The following is a 17,672-nucleotide window of genomic DNA, read 5'->3' on the forward strand; positions in this document are numbered from 1 at the left end:
CTTTATAAGAACTGAAACAATATTTACATTCATACTGGATAGAAAGCTTCTGAATTGCATAATTAGAGTTTCAAACGATGCTTTTTTCTTGTGCACTGGCAAAACACTAGCTGTAGCATTTAGAAACCTGTACAGGATTGATGTGAGACTTTTGGTTTAAATGCAAGTCTGCTGGGAAAAAAGCAAACAAACCAGTAACAATATTATGATTTTGTTTTGTTTCTTAACCTCAAACAACATAAAAGTAGTCAGAGAGGTATCGTCTAGAGTGCCTTAGAAATCTCTCAATGCCCATGGACTGGAAGTAAACAGAAAAAAACATGTCTGCATTGTTTCTACCATTTTGGAGTGAGATTTTTGTTTTCTGTCTGAAGCTAGGAGTGTATACTTACTGTTAAGAGTATGTTGTACTATGGAGAGTCTAGTTAAATTTTCAGGGTAGCATCTGGTAGCCAAACCTGTACCCATTCCTCAGTACTTGCCCTGGCCATTTCCTTTCTCCTTTAATCTGCTTAAAAGAGAATACTGCATGCAAACTAAGTGTGGCAATCTAATTCCATTGCTGGAGATTCCTCTGTACATTGATTCAGACCACTTAAACGTTCTTCTGGTTTCTTTAAATGAAAAAAAAAACCACCAAACAAAAAAAACCACAAACACCTCACTAGGTGTTTGTTTGTTAGGGCCTCAACAGGAGACTTATCTATTAAAACAGAAAGCAAGAAAAGAAAGAAGTTACAAGTCTTGCATAACTTCATCCATTTGAACTGTCTGCAGTTTGGCAAGTTCTTTTTTGTCCGTTTCCAGTTCTTCACATACCGTGTCAACCATGTTACTCATAACATACTTAGATTTGGAATCCAGCATCATTAAATTGCCAGTTGACTTACTCTCAGAATTAGGTAAGAAATTCTCTTTGACATCGGGTACAGCTTGCAGAACCAACCTGTGCTCTCTGCCAAAATCCTGGTGCACTTGTGCAGGGGGGTGGCTGACACGGTCTCCACTTGTCGAAACGATTTCTCCAAGCACGGGCTGCGCTGTGGAAATGGACAACAGATCCTGACTGGTGATGAGGGGGCAGTTCTGAAGGGTTGCATAGTTAGTGTTGCTGATTGATATCACTGTAGAGGTACTGGTCACGGGTGAAGACATGGACTGGCTCTCTGAGATACCAGAGCTCAGTTCTGCAGCATTTAAAAGAGTTGGTGGTGTGAGGGAAAAATTATGTGAGGGCGTTACATTCACTAACGAGGAGGCCAGGGACTGGAGTCCTGCACTGGATATATTTTCAGAAGACATGTTGACGTTCAGTTGCGTGTTCTGACTGACTGGCATCAACTGAGAAAACACCAGGCTTCTTTCCAGTCCTTCTTGCTTGACAGATCCTACTGCCTGGCCCGAATTGGGAACGGTATAAACCACTGCACTCGGAGCGAGGGGGCTGAAGAAAACCTTTCCTTGCTGCACTGTTGAAGATTCAGTTGTAAAAGTTCCTCCATCAGATGTGCTGGGATTTGCAGAAACATTACCTAGGGAAAGGGAAGGAAAAGAAAAGAAAACAGAGATTACAGCTGGCAGAGAGTTATGCAGTCCTGGTCTTTTTCACCTTTGCAGTATACACATACACTAATATTTCATGTAACACTGAAAAGCAATTTTTGTAGCAGGTGAGAGAAAACTTGATGTAAAGAAATCAATGCTGTTAATAGAAGTTACTTCTAGAAGGTTAAAAAAAAAAAAAAGTTTCTGATATATTAGATTAGGTATCTTTCAGACTCTCATTAAGGAGCAAACAGTCCCCAGCCATGTGACTAAAATGAATGTGCTTTGGCCTTCACTCGTTGCCACCACTCAATTTCCATCTAAGAATAGAAGCATGAAAAGCTATTAAAGATAGTTCAGTGACAGACTACAGCTTGTGTGTGGGAACTGGAGACACGTCACATGAAATCCACCGCTGCTGGGGAGAACCTGCCCAAGCCAACCCACACAGAAAACACGAAAAACCAGTGATTTCTATTGGTCTAAACAGGTAATCCCCAAGCACACAGCTCTATTCCCTTTCACCTTGCTTTATTGTGTTTTTCTAAAATCCTAATCCTACCACATCCACCATGCTGTGCAAAGTCATCCAGCACTGCCTGCCCTTGCTGAAAGCCGTGGCACTGCTCGTGTGATGTTGCAGTGAGCCAAAGCAAGGAGAGGTGGCCAGAGATGACCTGAAGTTGTTTTCACTGGACTTGCCATGTCAGTTGTCATTATGGTAATTCCTAAAATAAGAAATACTGGCTCTTGGGACCGAGTCCCACTTGGAACAACTCTCTTTCTCAAAAGCAGTTTAATTATAAGAGACTACAGTTAGACACAGCTGAATATTTTAGAACAGCACCAAAAGTAGTTTTTTATTTTAGTTCACTATTAATGTTGGTTGATCAATTATGATTTTTTGGAAGATGTTATGCATACAAGTAAACTAGAATAATAAAGCCAGGTAGCTTGAAGTTACTTGTCAGTATTATTTACTGGCTTACTTGAAATAGCCTGCAGCATGCTTCACTTGGGATAGGCAGCCACCTACCCATCCAAGACAACCAGAACCCTTCTCTGCATCAAAGATATGGTGGATCACTCTCCAGTAGGCAATCAGTATTTTTAACAATGGGAAAAATGGTCAAAGAAGAACTTATTATGAATCTTAGGCTTTTCAAATACAATAGTCCTACAATACCTAAAAGGACAGGACTTTCTCACCTTTGCTGGCTGTTAGTTTATGCCTTGGAGCACGTGGATTAAGTGGCTTTAGTAATTACAGGTGGCATTCATACTAAATGTCTTCCCTCTTTAATCTTGCTTAAACTATGTGCCAATAACTTCCACTGCCTGTGAGTGCCACATTTTAGGACGTTATAATTGTGCACCCATTTGAAATGTGATTGCACAGCTTCAGTGTTTCTCCCTGAACTTCAGCAAGAACAATTCACACCCTACACACATTAAAATCAAAGAAGCATATGAGCAAAATTTGACTTCCATTATAGTATTCACAGCTCCTGAAGCCAGAGAGAATCATTCCAGTTTAATAATTTTCATAATCAAAGATAAAGTGGCCAATGAGTACCAAAGATGTTCAACTGTGCCTTTTAACTGATCTGCTTCAAAAAAAGGGATCCAGAACTGGGTTTGTGCTCCCTGGGATTCTTCCTGGCCAGCTGCAAGATTCAGACTATGGTATGTTAAGACCAACTCGAAAGCAAACTTGGGGAGGAGCCTGCACACTTGGCACATGAACCTGTGATGACATATTTCCCTTGGACTGAGGGCAGTTTTATCCAAAGAGCCTCACATTCTATATCTACGAGCTGGTGCTTACTTCTATTGTTTCCATCAAGTTTAATCTTTCTTAATTATGGAACAGAAAATGTACAAGCAACTGCTTGGTCTTGTTGTGTCTACAGTAATTCAAAGTGTATTTTTGTGAAATGCCTTTGTTAAGTAAACAAAAAACCAAAACAACCACCACAAGAAGAACAACGGTAACAATTTCCAGCTGCCATAATTTTCATTTTTATGAACCTCCTCATTAAAAGAATTCAGTGGCAAACGGGGAATATTTTGAATTACTGAAACATATAACATTTACAGATATTTGTGAAGACTCCTATCACAAACTTCTGTGAACAGCATGAGATGAAAGGGGTGTAAATTACCAGACCTCCTTCCATGCTCTTAACAGAGGTGCTCAGCTTCATCTAAAGGTCTGCCCACAAACATAACCCACTATAAAGGGAGGCAAGCAGTATCCCTTGGTGTTCTGTGTGTGGCCATGGCTGAGACACTATGTCGATACCTTGGAAGAAAAGGATCACAGCTTCTAAAATGCTAAGTGTGCCTGATTCCAACTTTTTCTCATACCTCTTGCTGCAAGAGGCAAAGCTTTTACCTTGTGAAGCTGCCACAGAAACTGGAGGCAGCTGCAGAGAAGAGAAACCAATGCTTCCGTTCAGCAGCTGGCCATTTGTTCCTGAATTGGGGATCTGGACAATGCCATACTGGTTTATTTGGACAGGAGCAGTAAAAGTAACTACGGAGCCTCCATCCTGGGAAGCAGCAGTTTCTACGCCTTCCCTTTTCACCTCTGAGCTCGGTATCAATCCTGGGAAAGTGACTGGGATGTTGCTAGGGCTGAAGGCTGCTGTGGCATTGGGGACCGAAGCCTGAAGGAGTTTGAAGTCTTTAACATCTTCTGACGACGATGACGACAGTATGTCAGTGATGGACACCCCATTGCTCACAACACTCGTCGCAGTTTTGGGCGAATTTAAGGTAACAGTCTGCGAAGTGCCCACGCTGAGTCCATTGAGTATGACACTGTTGGGTCCCTGAAGAAACGAGCTACCATTGAGGAAGACAGGAGAGGTACTGGCAGGCATGAGGTTCCCATTCAATAAGACACCAGACGAGCTCAAGGCTATTTTAGTGTTTCCAAGCTGCTGCATGTAGACAGGCTCCATGTGCCCGGGAAGGCTGAGGCTGGTAACGCCGTCTGATGAGCTGGAGAGTGGATGGGGAGATAAATCCTCCCGCCCCTTACTGGATTCATCTTCTGTGCTAGGGTTGCCATCTGACTCGCTGCGGGAAAAGATGGAGAGATGACATTGCATTACCACGGCACACCAGGACCTCTGCACCAAGGGGGACTCCTTGCTTTAACACAAGTATGTGAGAGTTTCCACGAACAATTTTTTTTCTGTGTTTTGCCTTTACAAGGCACTTTAAAAGAATATTCAAGCCAAGGGAGGAGGTTTCTTAGACCAGAACACATCAAACCAAACACTCGCCAAAGGAGAAACTTTACAGACTGGGTTATGGAGTTGTAAATAAATTCCTCCACCCCGGCGACCGAAGGGGGCTGCCTGGGCCCCCCCACGTGTGAGACCGGCCGCGGCCATTTGGCAAAGCGCTGGGAGGTGAGGCAAGGCCGGGAAGCGCCGCCGGACCCTCGGGGCTCAGCCTGCCGCCCCCGGCCCGGGGGAAGCGGGAGATCCCGGCAGCGCTGCCCCCGCTGCCGGCGGAGGCACCTCCGGCCGTGCCGGGCGGCCGGGGAGGGACGGAGAGATGGGGGGCGGCCTTTGTGCCTCCGCCCGGGGCTGCGCCGGGCTTTTTCGCTGACTGGTCCGCCCTCGGCTGCATTTTTCGGTCGCTCTCCCCTCCCTCCCCCCTCGCCCTTTGATGTGTCCCGCGGAGAGGGGCCGCGGCGGCACAATCGCGCCCTTGGTTGAGAAATGCCTTGGGGCCCCCTCCGCCGGCCGCTTTCCCTCCTTCTCTCCCCGCTGCCTTCCTCCCCCCGCTTTCTCCCCCCTTCCCGTCCCTTCCCGGAGGAAGGCGGGGGGCGGGAGCGGGGAGGTCACCTCCACCTGCCCGCGCCCCCGCCGCGGGGCGGGGGGAGCCGAGCCCGGGCCGCGGGCGGAGCGGGGCCGGGGCCGCTCTCCCGCCCCGCGGCGCGGCCGGGAGCCCCGGGAACCGGCCCCGCTCCCCCGCTGAAACCCGAGCCCGGCCCGCTCCCGAGTCAGGTTTCAAAACAGAGGGAGCGCCGGGACCCCGCGCGTCCTCCGGCCGTCAATGATTAACTCTGTCAGGCGCGACAATTGAATAAAAACAAGGAGCGGGGGGAACAAACACCCCCGTCCCGTCCCCTCCCGGGAGTCCGCCCCGCGGCTCCCCCGTGCCGGGAGCTCCCCCGGGAGCGCGGGGCGGCGGGTCCGGGAAGTTTCCCCGCGCCGCCTCGCACGCCCGGGCCGGGTGGGTGTGTTGGGAACGAGGGAGCGGGGAGGAGGAAGGAGGGGAGGACGAGGCGCACCGAAGGTAAGCGCCATGTTTGCAAGGGAAGAAAGAGCCGGGAGAGGGAAAGGCAGGCGGGAGAGGGGGCGGGGAGGAAAAGTTTTCCCTCACCTTTTGGACTGGGTCTCGGAAGGGTTGCGGTCCCGCTGCCTGCGGTTCTTGAACCAGTTGCTGACCTGGGTGAGGGACAGCCCGGTGATCTTGGCCAGGTTGCGCTTCTCGGCGGGCGAGGGGTATCGGTTCTGCTTGTAGAGCTCCTTCAGCGCGTTGCGGGACTTCTCCTTGAAGCAGTAGACCGTCTCCTCGCCGTCCCAGATGGTCCTGGGCAGGGGGTATTTCCTCCGCAACCTGTACTTGTCCACCGCCCCCAAGGGTCTGCCCCGGGCTCGCTCCGCCTCGGTGTAGCGAGCTTTGTACCAGAGCTCCTGCAGCAGCGGGTGGTTGGAGGAGTCGAAGTTGTGGCTCTCCAGGATGCTGTAGAGCTCGGCGTAGATGCCCTGGTGAAAAGCCACCAGCGCCCGGGCTTTCATCAGGCTCTCGTTGCCACGTAGCAGATCGCTCGGGGGCAAAGACCACAGGAACCTGGCCAGGCGGTCCAGGTTCCCACCTTGCTGCAGCGCCTCGCACACGCAGGCGACGTGGTCCGGAGAGAAAGCCAGGGGGGTCTGCGAGGAGGAGGAGGAGGAGGAGGAAGAGGAAGATGAGGGAGAGGAGGCAGCGTGGTGATTCCTGGCCAGGAGTTCCGTATGGAGCAGTACCTGTTCCGCGGCTCCCTCCTCGCCGGCGGCAGCGGAGCCTGCATGCTCCATGGGGAACTGGGCAGCGGCGGGAGGGGGCGGCGGCGCGGGCCCGTCGGGGGCTTCGGAGAGCATTTCCATTACATTTTCCTCCTTGATCTCTACCGCGATCACGATGTCGTCCGTGGCGGGGGAGGCAGAAGACATGTTTCGGTTTGTTTTCCTTTTTTTTTTTTTTTTTTCCGTTTTTTTTTTTTTCTTGTGGGGTTTCTTTTTTCCTTCCTCCCTCCCCCCCCCCAGGTTCCCTTCTCCTCCTCTCCCCCCTTCCTATCTCTCTCCTCCTCCTGCTCTAGCCGATCAGGTTTCCCCCGGCCCCGCAGTGACCATCCGGGATCGCTGCTGTATCCCGGCCGCGCTCCGCCGCTCCCCCCGCCGCGACTCCCGCACCCGCCGCAAGACTATGTGGCCCCGCCCACCGCTGCCCCGGCCGCGCCCGCCCATTGGCTGCGCCGCGCCGGGTGGGCGGGGCTACGGCGTCTCCATGGCAACCGTCAATCAAGCGGCCGCGCTCCTCTCTCCGCTCCCCCCCCCCCCCAGTCTCCACCTGGAGCCCCCGGGGAGTGGCGGCCCCGTCACCTGCGGCTTTCCCGGGAAGGGAAGGGGTTAAAACGCTCCCGGTGCTGTCTGCTGTCGTTACTGGGGCTGAGGGAGTTTTGCTGCGTCTGGGCCTCTCGCTTCAAGAAAGTCATTGAAGTGCTGGAGCGAGTCCAGAGAAGGGTAGCGGAGCAGGGAAAGGGTCTGGAGCACAAGTCCTATGGGGAGCGCTTGAGGGAGCTGGGAGTGTTTCTCCTGGAGAAAAGGAGGCTCGGGGGTGACTTTATCACTGTCTGCGACTCCCTGAAAGGAGGCTGTAGCCAGGTGGGGGTCGGGCTCTGCTCCCGGGCTACCAGCGACAGGACCAGAGGACAGCGTTAAGCTGCGCCAGTGGAGCAGTGGTTGGACACTAGGAAGAATTTCCCCGCATAAAGGGTGATTAAACATTGCAATGGGCTGTCCAGGGAGACGGTGGAGTTACCATCCCCGGAGGCGTTTAAGGATAGACTGGACGTGGCACTTAGTGCCATGGTCTGGCTGACACGCTGCTCTTTCCCGAAGTAATCGATTCTGTGGCTCCTGTTGGTTAGTCGTGGGCAAGCGCCCGCCGTCTCTCGCTGTTACAACGGGAGCTCCGGGGCCCGGACAGCCCCCCGGCCCCGCCGCGGGGCAGGCGCTGCCTCCCGGGCGGGCGGCGTGGGGACGCGGAACGCGCGGGGCGGCGCTGGGCGGCGGCGGGGCCGTTTGGCGGCGGCACCGGAAGGCGGAAGGCGCGGCGGGAGGAGGGAGGGGAGCGGAGGCGGCCATGGACGACCTGGGCTGCCCGCGGTGCAAAACCACCAAGTACCGCAACCCCTCGCTGAAGCTGATGGTGAACGTCTGCGGGCACACGCTGTGAGTGGCGCCGGGGGGAGCGGGCGCGGTCCGCAGCCCCGCTGCTCGGCGGGGCCTGGGGGAAGGGGTCGCTGCCCCGGCCGCTCCGCGGGTGGCGGCGGCACCGGCTCCGCCAGACCCAGCGGCGTTCGCCGGGCGGCTCCGGCCGCTCCTGCCGCCGTTTCCTCCACCGGAGGGTCCGTGCCGGCCCGGGCTGGCTCCGGTGTGGGTTTGGCTGCCCTCGGGGCCGGCTCTGCAGTGGAATTCCCGGGGAGGAACCCGCGGGACGCGGCTGAGATCGGGACACGCTCCTGTCCCGCAGGGCTGCCACGCTTCGGCGTGCGGAGCGGGCAATGCAGGGAAAAATGCGTTTCCCATGGAGTTAAGCATTTCTTATTTAAAGCTGTGCTCGAGTAGTTAACAAAAAAGGTGTTTTGTTGTATTATTGTAGTGTGTTAGTTCTTCTGAATGAAGACTGTTTTGCTGAAGGTTTGGTGCTGGTTTAAATGTTGGGAAATCCTCTTGCGAGCCTGTGCTGATGGTTAGTATGGTTAGTATTAACTCATTCGTGGTGGTTTTTTTTTGTTTTGTTTTGTTTTGTTTTTTTTTTTCCCCAAGAACATCCATTACTTTTTCTCCCATCTCCCGAAAATCAGACCTTAGGTATTACTGCACTGACTGTTGCTGATTGTAGTCACAGATAGTCTTGCTGATTTAAGTCACAAATAGCCCGAACTCACTCACTTTCAGATCTGGAGACCATCCTTAGTTAGTGTGGAAGTTTGGAAGGCTGTACTCTAAATTCTTCCTGGATGTACACCATACAAGTCCAGTCCTGCGCTAGCAGCCCTTTCTGTATTTTTTATTTTTGTCTTGTCGTTTTTCCTGTGATGTGTATGTTTTTAAACCACTTGTGAATTACATTGAAAAGATGCAGCTTTTGAGCTTTTGCTTGCCTTGCTGCATTGTTGTAGGTGAACAGGATGAAGAAAGTCAGTTGCAGGAAAGGATTTATCTTGTTGTCTTAGGAAAAAAGTGTTACTTGTCATTCTCTTCCCTGCTCCTTTCTCTTCTTTTGCCATGAAGGTGTGGGAGAGGTGGCCTCAGGAGTGTCTCTTTGGTGACAGCAGTGCTGGAGTTCAAAAGGCAGCAGCCCCGTTTAGGCAAAGCTGTGCAGGTTTAAAATGATGCCTTGATCCTTCACCAAAGATCAAAGGAATGATCAAAGTGGTCCCCATGTGCTTTCAGGCTCCTCCAGAGCCACTTCCAGCAGAGGACAGCATGTCTCAGTTTGCTCTCCTGCTTTGCTTCTCAGTTGTTTTGGGCTTTTTTTTTGCAGCTGAGTTTTGCTTGAGACAATTAATGGTGTTTTCTGCTTTACTGGGTGCAGTTGCTGACACCGTGTTTGGGGTTGATGTTCTTGTCTTGCGTCTTGTTTCGGCACCCCAGCTCTTCTTGTTTGCATCTCTGTGGCAGAGTAGGATCTCTGGGTTTGTTTTGGTTGTAATTAAGGACTCTCCATTGCAATGTGGTTCAAGTGTGCCACTTTTCCTCTGTGTTTTCCTTCCAAGAGCTCCCTCAGGGTTGTATATCTATTATTGCTTCCATACAGTATTAAAAAGCTTTCATGCTGGAAGTTGTTTCTTAGAAATGGTTAATAAATTTCCATAGTAACTCATCTAGAAGCTGGAAGCTCAGATGACCCACCTGAGAATGAAAGGAGGTAATTGACTTGTTCTCATAAATTCACCATATTTCAGTCACAAGGATGGAACATTTAATTAGCTTCCAAAGTAAATGAGCTAACATAAGTTTCTGGTGGGTATTTATCCTTATTCAATCTATTTTGATATTTAGCAGTTGTTACCATTGAAAATGCTACTCCTAATTTCCAATCTAAATTTATTTCCTATAATTGAGGCATGTAAGAACTCTACCATGAATTTTACACATTTGTGAACTCTTTATTATTTCTCTTTTATAGGAATATCTGCAATATTTTGAGGCTTTCATTTTGCTATTTTTCACTCTGAAGAAATCCCATTGCTTCAGTCTCCTCTCTTCAGTGATTTTTAATTTTTTTTTTTTGTTACACTTGGGGCCTATTCTCACTGGGTTTTTTTTAAATCCTTTTCCACTTGGTTTGCATTTTGCTGGAGCTGAACATGATGTTCCATCTGAGTCCTTAGCACAACAGCCAGAATCAAAATTATTTTGTGTTCTTTTCATACCTGCATTTCATCCAGGCAGGCTGATGACTTTTTTTTTTTTTTTTTTTTTTTTTCAGTGATACATTTGTTTTATGTTGAGCATAAGCCCCAGATTCTTTAGCACTTTACCACTCAGCACATCTGTGGGCAGAACAGAATTCAAGCTTGCTTTCCATGTTATGTTGTACAGGTGATTATAATTACCTTTTTGCTCTGTTAAACAGTTTGTTACTTCAGGTGACTGTGGATTCTGAGACCCTCCAGCCAAATCTTTGATCCTGTTATTTTCCAATGTGTAGTCTGTGGACAGAATATCTGGGAGATATTGGAAATTGTTGCTTGTCACCATAAGAAATCCAAGTGAGGCAGAGCAAAATATGAAGTTACCTGCAGTAAGTTCATTGCTAAATAACTCTTCCCCTGGATGCTTTCTGTAACAGTGGAGAATGTGAAAAGATTAAAGCCATGTGAATGGGCTTGCTACCAATTTTCTCTCAGACTGAAATAACGATAGCTTATCTCTGGGTGTGGGTTTCTAATCATCTCTGAGTACTTCAGTATGTTCTGCTTTTGTTTAGATTATATGGCTGTCAGTTTAAGAGTGTCAAAAGTCCAGTTAAACCAAAACTATATTGCCTGTAGTTGCTGTTTTACTACCTATATTGTTACTATGTCATTGGAGGAAATTATATTCCTTTGATACTGTTTGTTCCTAAGAAATTGTGTGTTGAATGTCATCTGTTCTGTTATCTGAAATATGCAGGAGATAGTTTTTTTTTTTCTCAGATTATTTTGGCATCTTCCCAGGATCTGATGGTAAGCTTGATTCTGATCTGTGTTTTCCTGTGTACTTATTTCTTGCTCTTTAGAGGCAGGTGCTTTAGTCCTTCTTTAGGTTGTTGGAGTTTAATGCAGAGAACAGAGATGATCCAAAACTTCTTTTGTCCGTTTTCAAAGGGTAAATATTGCATTTACCAGATTTGAAAACCTTGAAGTACTCCTAATGCTGTAACCCTGGATATAGTCCACAGGTTTATGGACTACACGTCCATGGGTTTATGGAAGCTCATTAAGCTGTCTGCAGAAGCACATTGCCTTTATGGTGCTTTTTGTTTGAAGTGTGCCGATAAATCTGCATGGAAAATTCAGAGCCGTGGCTTTGCTGGCTTGAGAGGTTTGGAGCAGTTGCTGTAATGCATTTCCCAGTTCCAGCCTGGGCTCCTGCTCCTTCTGCTGTGCTATGAGTTACATTAGCCAGCTAATCCATCTTACTGAGTGGAGATTGATGCAGAAAATGCCCCAAGTGCTTTGGCATCATCTGTTAGAGATTTTCCCTCTCATTGGAGAGTGGGTTAATGCGCTCCTGCTTCAGTTGCTCTTGCTTGCATTGCAAGCATTCTGAAGGAATAGTTTCATTTTACATTCAGTGTTGCCTCTTGGTAGTTTCTTTCCTAAAGCTTTCCTATTCTGTCAACTGTGCTGTTCACTTAATGAAGTGACCTCCAGTGATGTGATTTCCACTTGTGCAAAATACCTTGAATTTAAAAATATTGAAGAGCCTTTACTTGGCTGAGATGATTTGTCAATAAGCTTCAGATCTTTGTTTCATCTGGGTTTCAGAAAGCTTGTGGTTTTATCAGGAATTAATTTTATTCATTTTGTGACTCTGTTTTCCTTTCTGAAGGACTGTGAGAGTTGTCTTCTTATGCCTTCCGTCAGCCAGGTTGCTTCCACTTTCATGTTCTTAGGTAGTTCTTGCCCTCTGATTAGAATGAAATTAGAAGAGCCATTCCTTTTATAATGGCTTATTTTCCCCCCTCTTTTTTTTTTTCTTCTCAACTATTATATAGAAAAAGCACTTCAGAATATCTGAGAACTTATTGGGCAACACATGCCCTGTTTTTTCTTTCTTTTTTTACAGATGGTTACAGTGAAGGTTCTTCTTGCTATGAAATCCTGTGCTTTGGAGGTTTGGCTGTTCATTTTTCTCCTCTTCCTCACTTCATTCATTTAAATCTCATCTGAGGTAGATGCTATGTGTGAAAATCCCTGTGCTGGCTTCCCATCTCTTTTCTTTCTGTGACCTTGACCCTGCCATCAGATTGGTTCTGGATTTTGGCAGCAGCATGCAGGTACCATTTCTCCTCCCTCATCCTTTGAGTCTCTTCCCCTTGTCTGTGGCTTGACCCTTTTAGAAAACTCACAGTGGCTTTCTCCCAGTGCTGCACCTTTGGCATGGGAGTTCTCCCCATGGGCATTGGGGCTCTGGAATGTGCTCCTGGCAGAGTGGGATCAGAGTGCTGATAAGCACAGCAGTGCTGCAGTGGAGATAAGGGATGGGCAGGTGGCTGCAAGAGGATGAAATCAGACATTTGGTCTTTTATAAACAACCTTCAGGTTGGGATTTCACTGCAGTTTATTCCAATAGAAGCATGCCAAGCTTTACAATTGTGGGAGTGGGTTTTTTGGGGGGTTATTTCTTAGTAGTTTGTTTTCTTTGGTTATTGCTTCTTGACCAACATTGCCAAAAGTGTAACACCATGTGTTTTTGGCATCAGAGTCATGTTAAATAAGCCTTTTCCACTATAAATCTTCCTTGTCACTGGGAGGGAGGATGATAAATTAGCAGTTAAAAGTTGTTCTAGGATGGGACTTAGTAAGGAAATGCTTAGTTCAAGAATAATGAATGTCTTTTAAAGTTTATTTTCTTAAGTATAACAGAGGTTCAAGGCATCAGATATTTGGCTTTAAAAAAACTTTTTGTGCAGGGAAAAGTGTGTCTAATTATGGAGCAATGCTTCATTAAAGTACTGTAATGCATTAGTTTCTAAGGTGCACTGATGGCTTTGGTTTCTTTTAGAAGTTCACTCAAGAATTATATTCAAAATCCGTTGTGCATGCATGACAATTTTTGGTTTTTCAGAGAATTCCTAAAGTCTTTCCTAAGCATGCAGATGCTGGGTGCATGCTTGCCAATGGAGTTGTAATCCACCTGGCTTCACTTGAGACCATGAATTATCTTTTACTCTGCCTGCTTGGATTTCATGGCCGGTGTTGAGTTTTAGAAGGCAGGTTAAGCATATCCCACTGATTTACTTACATAAAGAGGAGAGGAAATACATCCACCCAAACCTGCATTAAAAAAACGTTAAGGTTGTTACTGCTAACAGGAGTGGGAAAAGAGATTTATTCTTGGCTGTAAACTTGGACCATATGGTCTCCAAGAAGGAGACACAAAAATGTTAGGTAAAAAAGGTGGTTAATTGGGATTGCTGGTTCACCTTTGTTATCCCACTGCCTTTTATAGGGAGCAGGAAGGAGCCATCCTGGCTTGTATAGAGAGGAAGTGTGTGTCTGCAGACCAGCAAAAGCAAAGAAACTCCTTTTCTTTCCCAGTGTCATGCCAGCTGTTGTGCTGTCTTGACAAAGTGTCTTTTTCAAGCTTGACACCTCTGGGAGACAAGGGCTGAGGGACCAGAGCAGCCTCCACAGAAAACTGGGAAGCTCAGTTTCAGCTGCTGCCAGTTTGGTGGTTATGGGTTTGTTCATGTACTACCACAGTCTTAGTTGGTAGCTGATGAACTTGCTTTATTATAAGCTTTTCTGGTCTCTTTCCTGTCTTGGAGAGACTTATGGAAAGGTTTCTGGGCTCCTTACTTAAATGTAGGATTTTTTTTCTCCTGTTCCCAGAGGGAGATGTATTTATTTCTCATTAATTTGTTAATATTACTTCAAAACGAACACAGTGTAAAAAAGCTGTCTCTAGGCCCAGCTTTGTGTTGCTCAGGGGAGACATCAGTTCACCAAGTTGTGTTGTGGGGATTCTCTAATCTGCCCTGCACCCTGTTAGGTGTTTCCAGGGATTCATTAAGGGGGAAGTGCATCCTTGGAGAGTTCTAATTGTGGTGTTAACAGGCTGCAATGTGAAGAAACAGAGGTTTCATTATTTGCCTATTTGTTTTAATGTCGGAAGCTTTTGGAGTTTTGTGGCTGTCAAATTCCCTTGGAGGTAGGAATAGGAACATCCCTGGTGAATTCAGGGGAATGGGGTCTCATGCCAGTGTGTGGGGCTGGACTTGTTGGAAAACAGTTTGGAATCTTCTTGTTTCAACCCCTTCCAAGTGAAAGGACGGCTTGGCTTCCTGCTGCATTCTTCTCTGCAGTGTGGTTCAACAAAATGCCTTTCTTCTAGGATGGGGGAAGCCCAGGAGACTGTGGAAAATAACATAAAACTGTATTTCAGCCAAGTGAATTTGAGTGAAGAAGTCTAAACTAGAGGTAGGCAGTGAAGATCTGTCAGATCTGTAACTTTTCATTTGAACATGTGGGAATTAGGGGGGCTTAAATATGCATTTAAATTTTATTTGGCAAGCATTTTTCCTAAAAAAATACCTTGAATGCAAGATATACAAGGACAATGATTCAGGGCTGTCATTTGTAAACATAAAGGTTGGCTGTAATAAAAAAAAAAAAGTGTGTGGGCTTTGGAGCACAAACAAGTGTGAGTGTGGTGGTTCAGCCATGAAGTGTGGATTCAAGATTTGTGAACAGGCAACAGTCACAAGGAAAAGGGCCACCAGCCTTTGGTACTTACCAGACCCTTGCAGGAGCTGATCTGGTTTGCTGGCAGAAAATTGGCTTTTTTTGGTCAGTTAATGCTGTTTGTACGGAACTAGCAGGTTGATGTGACTTGTGAATGGTTAGTCAGACATCAGAGGGGATGCAAGGTCATCTCTAGGAATCTGTGTCTACAAATGAGGTAGGAATAGGGTGGAAGGAAGGACTTTCCTATGACACAATGTTAATTTAGTTTTTTTAACCATTTTGTTAAGCTGTGTGCCTTAAAAGTTGGCTTATCTCGGAGAGCAAATGTGTTTTGTCTCTGAGGCTTGTTTTTTTGCTGTTATTACCATATCACACCTCAGCTTAGATTCCTGGATGGCAAATCCTTGCTTGTATGAAAAGCATGAAATGTTCGTTGGATTAAAGTGGATTGGGACTACATGCAGTTGAAAATCTCAACCAGAACAGAAACTTGGTGTGGTCCTGAAAATGCCTACTTTGCTTTGGGGAGATAAGTAATGAAAGCTATGTAAATGTATTGCATTCCCAATAATTTCCACCTCTGAGAGAATTCTCCTAGTTTCTTCTGTGTGACTTGGGAGACACATCAGGGAGGTTTTTACTCATTTTGTCAGATCTGCTATGAGACTTTAACTGATGCTTGATTGAAGTAATTGCATAATCAAAGCCTGTCTGCTTCCTCAGAGGAAGAAGCAATTTTTTTTTTTGTGTTAAGTAGGATGTATTCCCTCTGAAAGAAAGCTTTTTCCTGACTTCTTAAGGGAATAAAAATCTAGGTCATCTTTCTTCTTTGTCTTTTTGGAGTTATTCCTGCTTTTATTAATTGGGATTAGATGCTCTTTGGATCCAATTCCATCCCATTAGTCTTCCAAAGTCTCTTCAAGTTAGTCATGGGAGGTGATTAAATCATTGCTGAAATACCCAAGAGGTTATTTCCTTTTGCCATCCAGTTTTGACAGTGGATATTTGCTTTTACATTTGGCTCTGAGTCATGGTTTTGATACTTCTGATGAAATGGTGTTAATGCCTCAGTTTAATTCTTTTGTTTTAAAACTGGCATATTTAGAAAATCTCTTTTCTCTGTTGAGCTATCAATTGCCATGTCTGCTTGGTAATACTTCTTGTCTGCTTAGCAAAGCTCACAGAGCTCTACTCTTCATTCTCTGTAAGTATTTTTGGAAATTTAAGTTATAGTTCTGCTTCTTGTGACCTTGGCAAAAGGAAAGCTGTTGCTTACATCCTGTCTCTCCAGTCAGTAAATGGAAAAGTAAATTCTTTTTCCTTGGTTCTGAAAATTGTCTGTTTAAATTTGTAGCCTGGGTTGGAGACTTTACAAGAGCATGCAGTGACAGGACAGGGGGAATGGCTTCACACTGAAAGACAGCAGGTTTAGATAAGTTATTTTAAAAAAAATTCCTTTACTGTGGGGGTGGTGAGGCTCTGGCATGGGTTGGCCAGAGAAGCTGTGGCTGCCCCATCCCTGGGAGTGTTCAAGAACAGACTGGATGGAGCTCTGAGCAATCTGTTCTAGTGGAAGGTGTCCCTGCCCATGGCAGGGGATTGGAATGAGATGATCTTTAAGGTCCCTTCCAACCCAAACCATTCTGTGATTCTGTGGTCCTGGAAGTGGGTTTGGGTGCCCAGCTTGAGGATTGTTCCAACATGCTTGGCCCCTTCTGGTTTGGGTGAATGCTCACCCAAATGGTCTGACACAGGTGTGGTAAATCTCTGTGGTGGAAACAAGTGCTCCTCAAAAAGAAGGCAAACACAAGGCCTATTTAAGCAATTTCATATTAGACAGGTTTTTCTGTTCTCTTTCTTTTTATTGCATCTACTTCATTTTAATTGAAGCCAATAATTTGTGGGTCTGTGAGGAAAAAAGACAATGGGCTTGCTTCTATGTGGTTGAATTAGTTGTCAGATGTTAATAAGCCATATGCATAGGTTTAATATTTATGAAATTAAGCAAATAGATTCCTGAGTCATTTTAGAAAGCATGTGTGTCTTGCTAACTGTAAATTCACAGCAGGGCAGATCCAGAAGTGCCCTGTTGCAAATGTCCAGAAGTGGCATTTGTGTGCATGCTCTTTGTTTGGGGCTTTGGTTGGTTGTTCCTCCCCCCCTGGACAGCTGAAGGTGAAGTCTGAAGAAAAGCCAGGTCAACATTTTGGAAGTTGAATTGAATACTCAATTCATACCTGGTGAGAAAATAAGGAAAATTCCCTGAAAGTCACGGACTGGCACACTGTGCTGAGCTTGCACTGGGGACACTTCAGTTTCCTGTTGCTGGTTCTCTCTCTTGGTTTGATGATATGCAGGGAACAGTGGATGTTTCCTCACAGACCACTCTGGCTGCAGTAAAAGTCACCAATAGTAGTCCTAACAGTGATCTGAATTTTGTAAAGACATTTACTTGGTTTCTCTTTTTTAAAAAATATTTTGCAATAATTAATTTTGATGAGACCAGATCTGAGAAAAGATCTTAGCAGGAGCTGCTGCTCTATGTGACAAAATTAAACTTTGTCACAGCTAAAATGATTTTTTGATGCTCTGAAAATGATATTGTTGGTTTTTTAATATAATGTGCATGGGGAGAAAATATGTAAGGAAATTCTGGCAGGGTTTTTTTGTGTGGAATGTAGGTAAGTTCAGATCAGTGAGAACAAGATGGCTCTGTCACAAAGGAACAATGAGGAAGTCATCTATGTGATAAATATTTTGGCTTCAAATTGGGAAACATGAGGTAATGATTTTTGCTGTGCCCACACAGTTCTGCCTCAATGGCTGTCACTAAGGTTAGATTATGTCTAAGCATTTGCAGAATCCTGGGCTT

General features: G+C 46.3%; 2 protein-coding genes across 2 annotated transcripts in view; one reads left to right on the forward strand and one right to left on the reverse strand.

The window, feature by feature from the left end:
• Positions 1-281: 281 nt before the first annotated feature.
• SIX4 (SIX homeobox 4) lies at positions 282-6,785 on the reverse strand. The gene is made up of 3 exons (XM_021554474.3): positions 5,953-6,785; positions 3,944-4,632; positions 282-1,532 (listed from the first exon to the last, which is right to left on the reverse strand). The coding sequence occupies exons 1-3, from the start codon at positions 6,783-6,785 to the stop codon at positions 736-738; spliced, it is 2,319 nt and encodes a 772-aa protein (XP_021410149.2). The 3' UTR covers positions 282-735.
• A 1,151-nt stretch (positions 6,786-7,936) lies between these two features.
• MNAT1 (MNAT1 component of CDK activating kinase) overlaps positions 7,937-17,672 on the forward strand; it is a 117,840-nt gene continuing 108,104 nt past the window's right edge. Inside the window, exon 1 of the mRNA XM_021554535.3 lies at positions 7,937-8,066. Coding sequence (XP_021410210.1) covers positions 7,978-8,066 — 89 coding nt within the window. The 5' untranslated portion in view covers positions 7,937-7,977. The remainder of the gene's footprint in view (positions 8,067-17,672) is intronic.

Source organism: Lonchura striata, chromosome 6 (assembly GCF_046129695.1).
Source record: "Lonchura striata isolate bLonStr1 chromosome 6, bLonStr1.mat, whole genome shotgun sequence".
Lineage (NCBI taxonomy): Eukaryota > Metazoa > Chordata > Aves > Passeriformes > Estrildidae > Lonchura > Lonchura striata.

What these genes read in the sequence shown, in the direction of transcription:
- SIX4 (XM_021554474.3), bottom strand. Translation starts at nt 6,785, where the DNA reads ATGTCTTCTGCCTCCCCCGCCACGGACGACATCGTGATCGCGGTAGAG. An exon ending in TCCGAGACCCAGTCCAAAAG is followed by an intron (nt 4,633 to 5,952) that starts GTGAGGGAAAAC and finishes CTTTTCCCGCAG; the next exon opens with CGAGTCAGATGGCAACCCTA. An exon ending in TTCTGTGGCAGCTTCACAAG is followed by an intron (nt 1,533 to 3,943) that starts GTAAAAGCTTTG and finishes CCCTTTCCCTAG; the next exon opens with GTAATGTTTCTGCAAATCCC.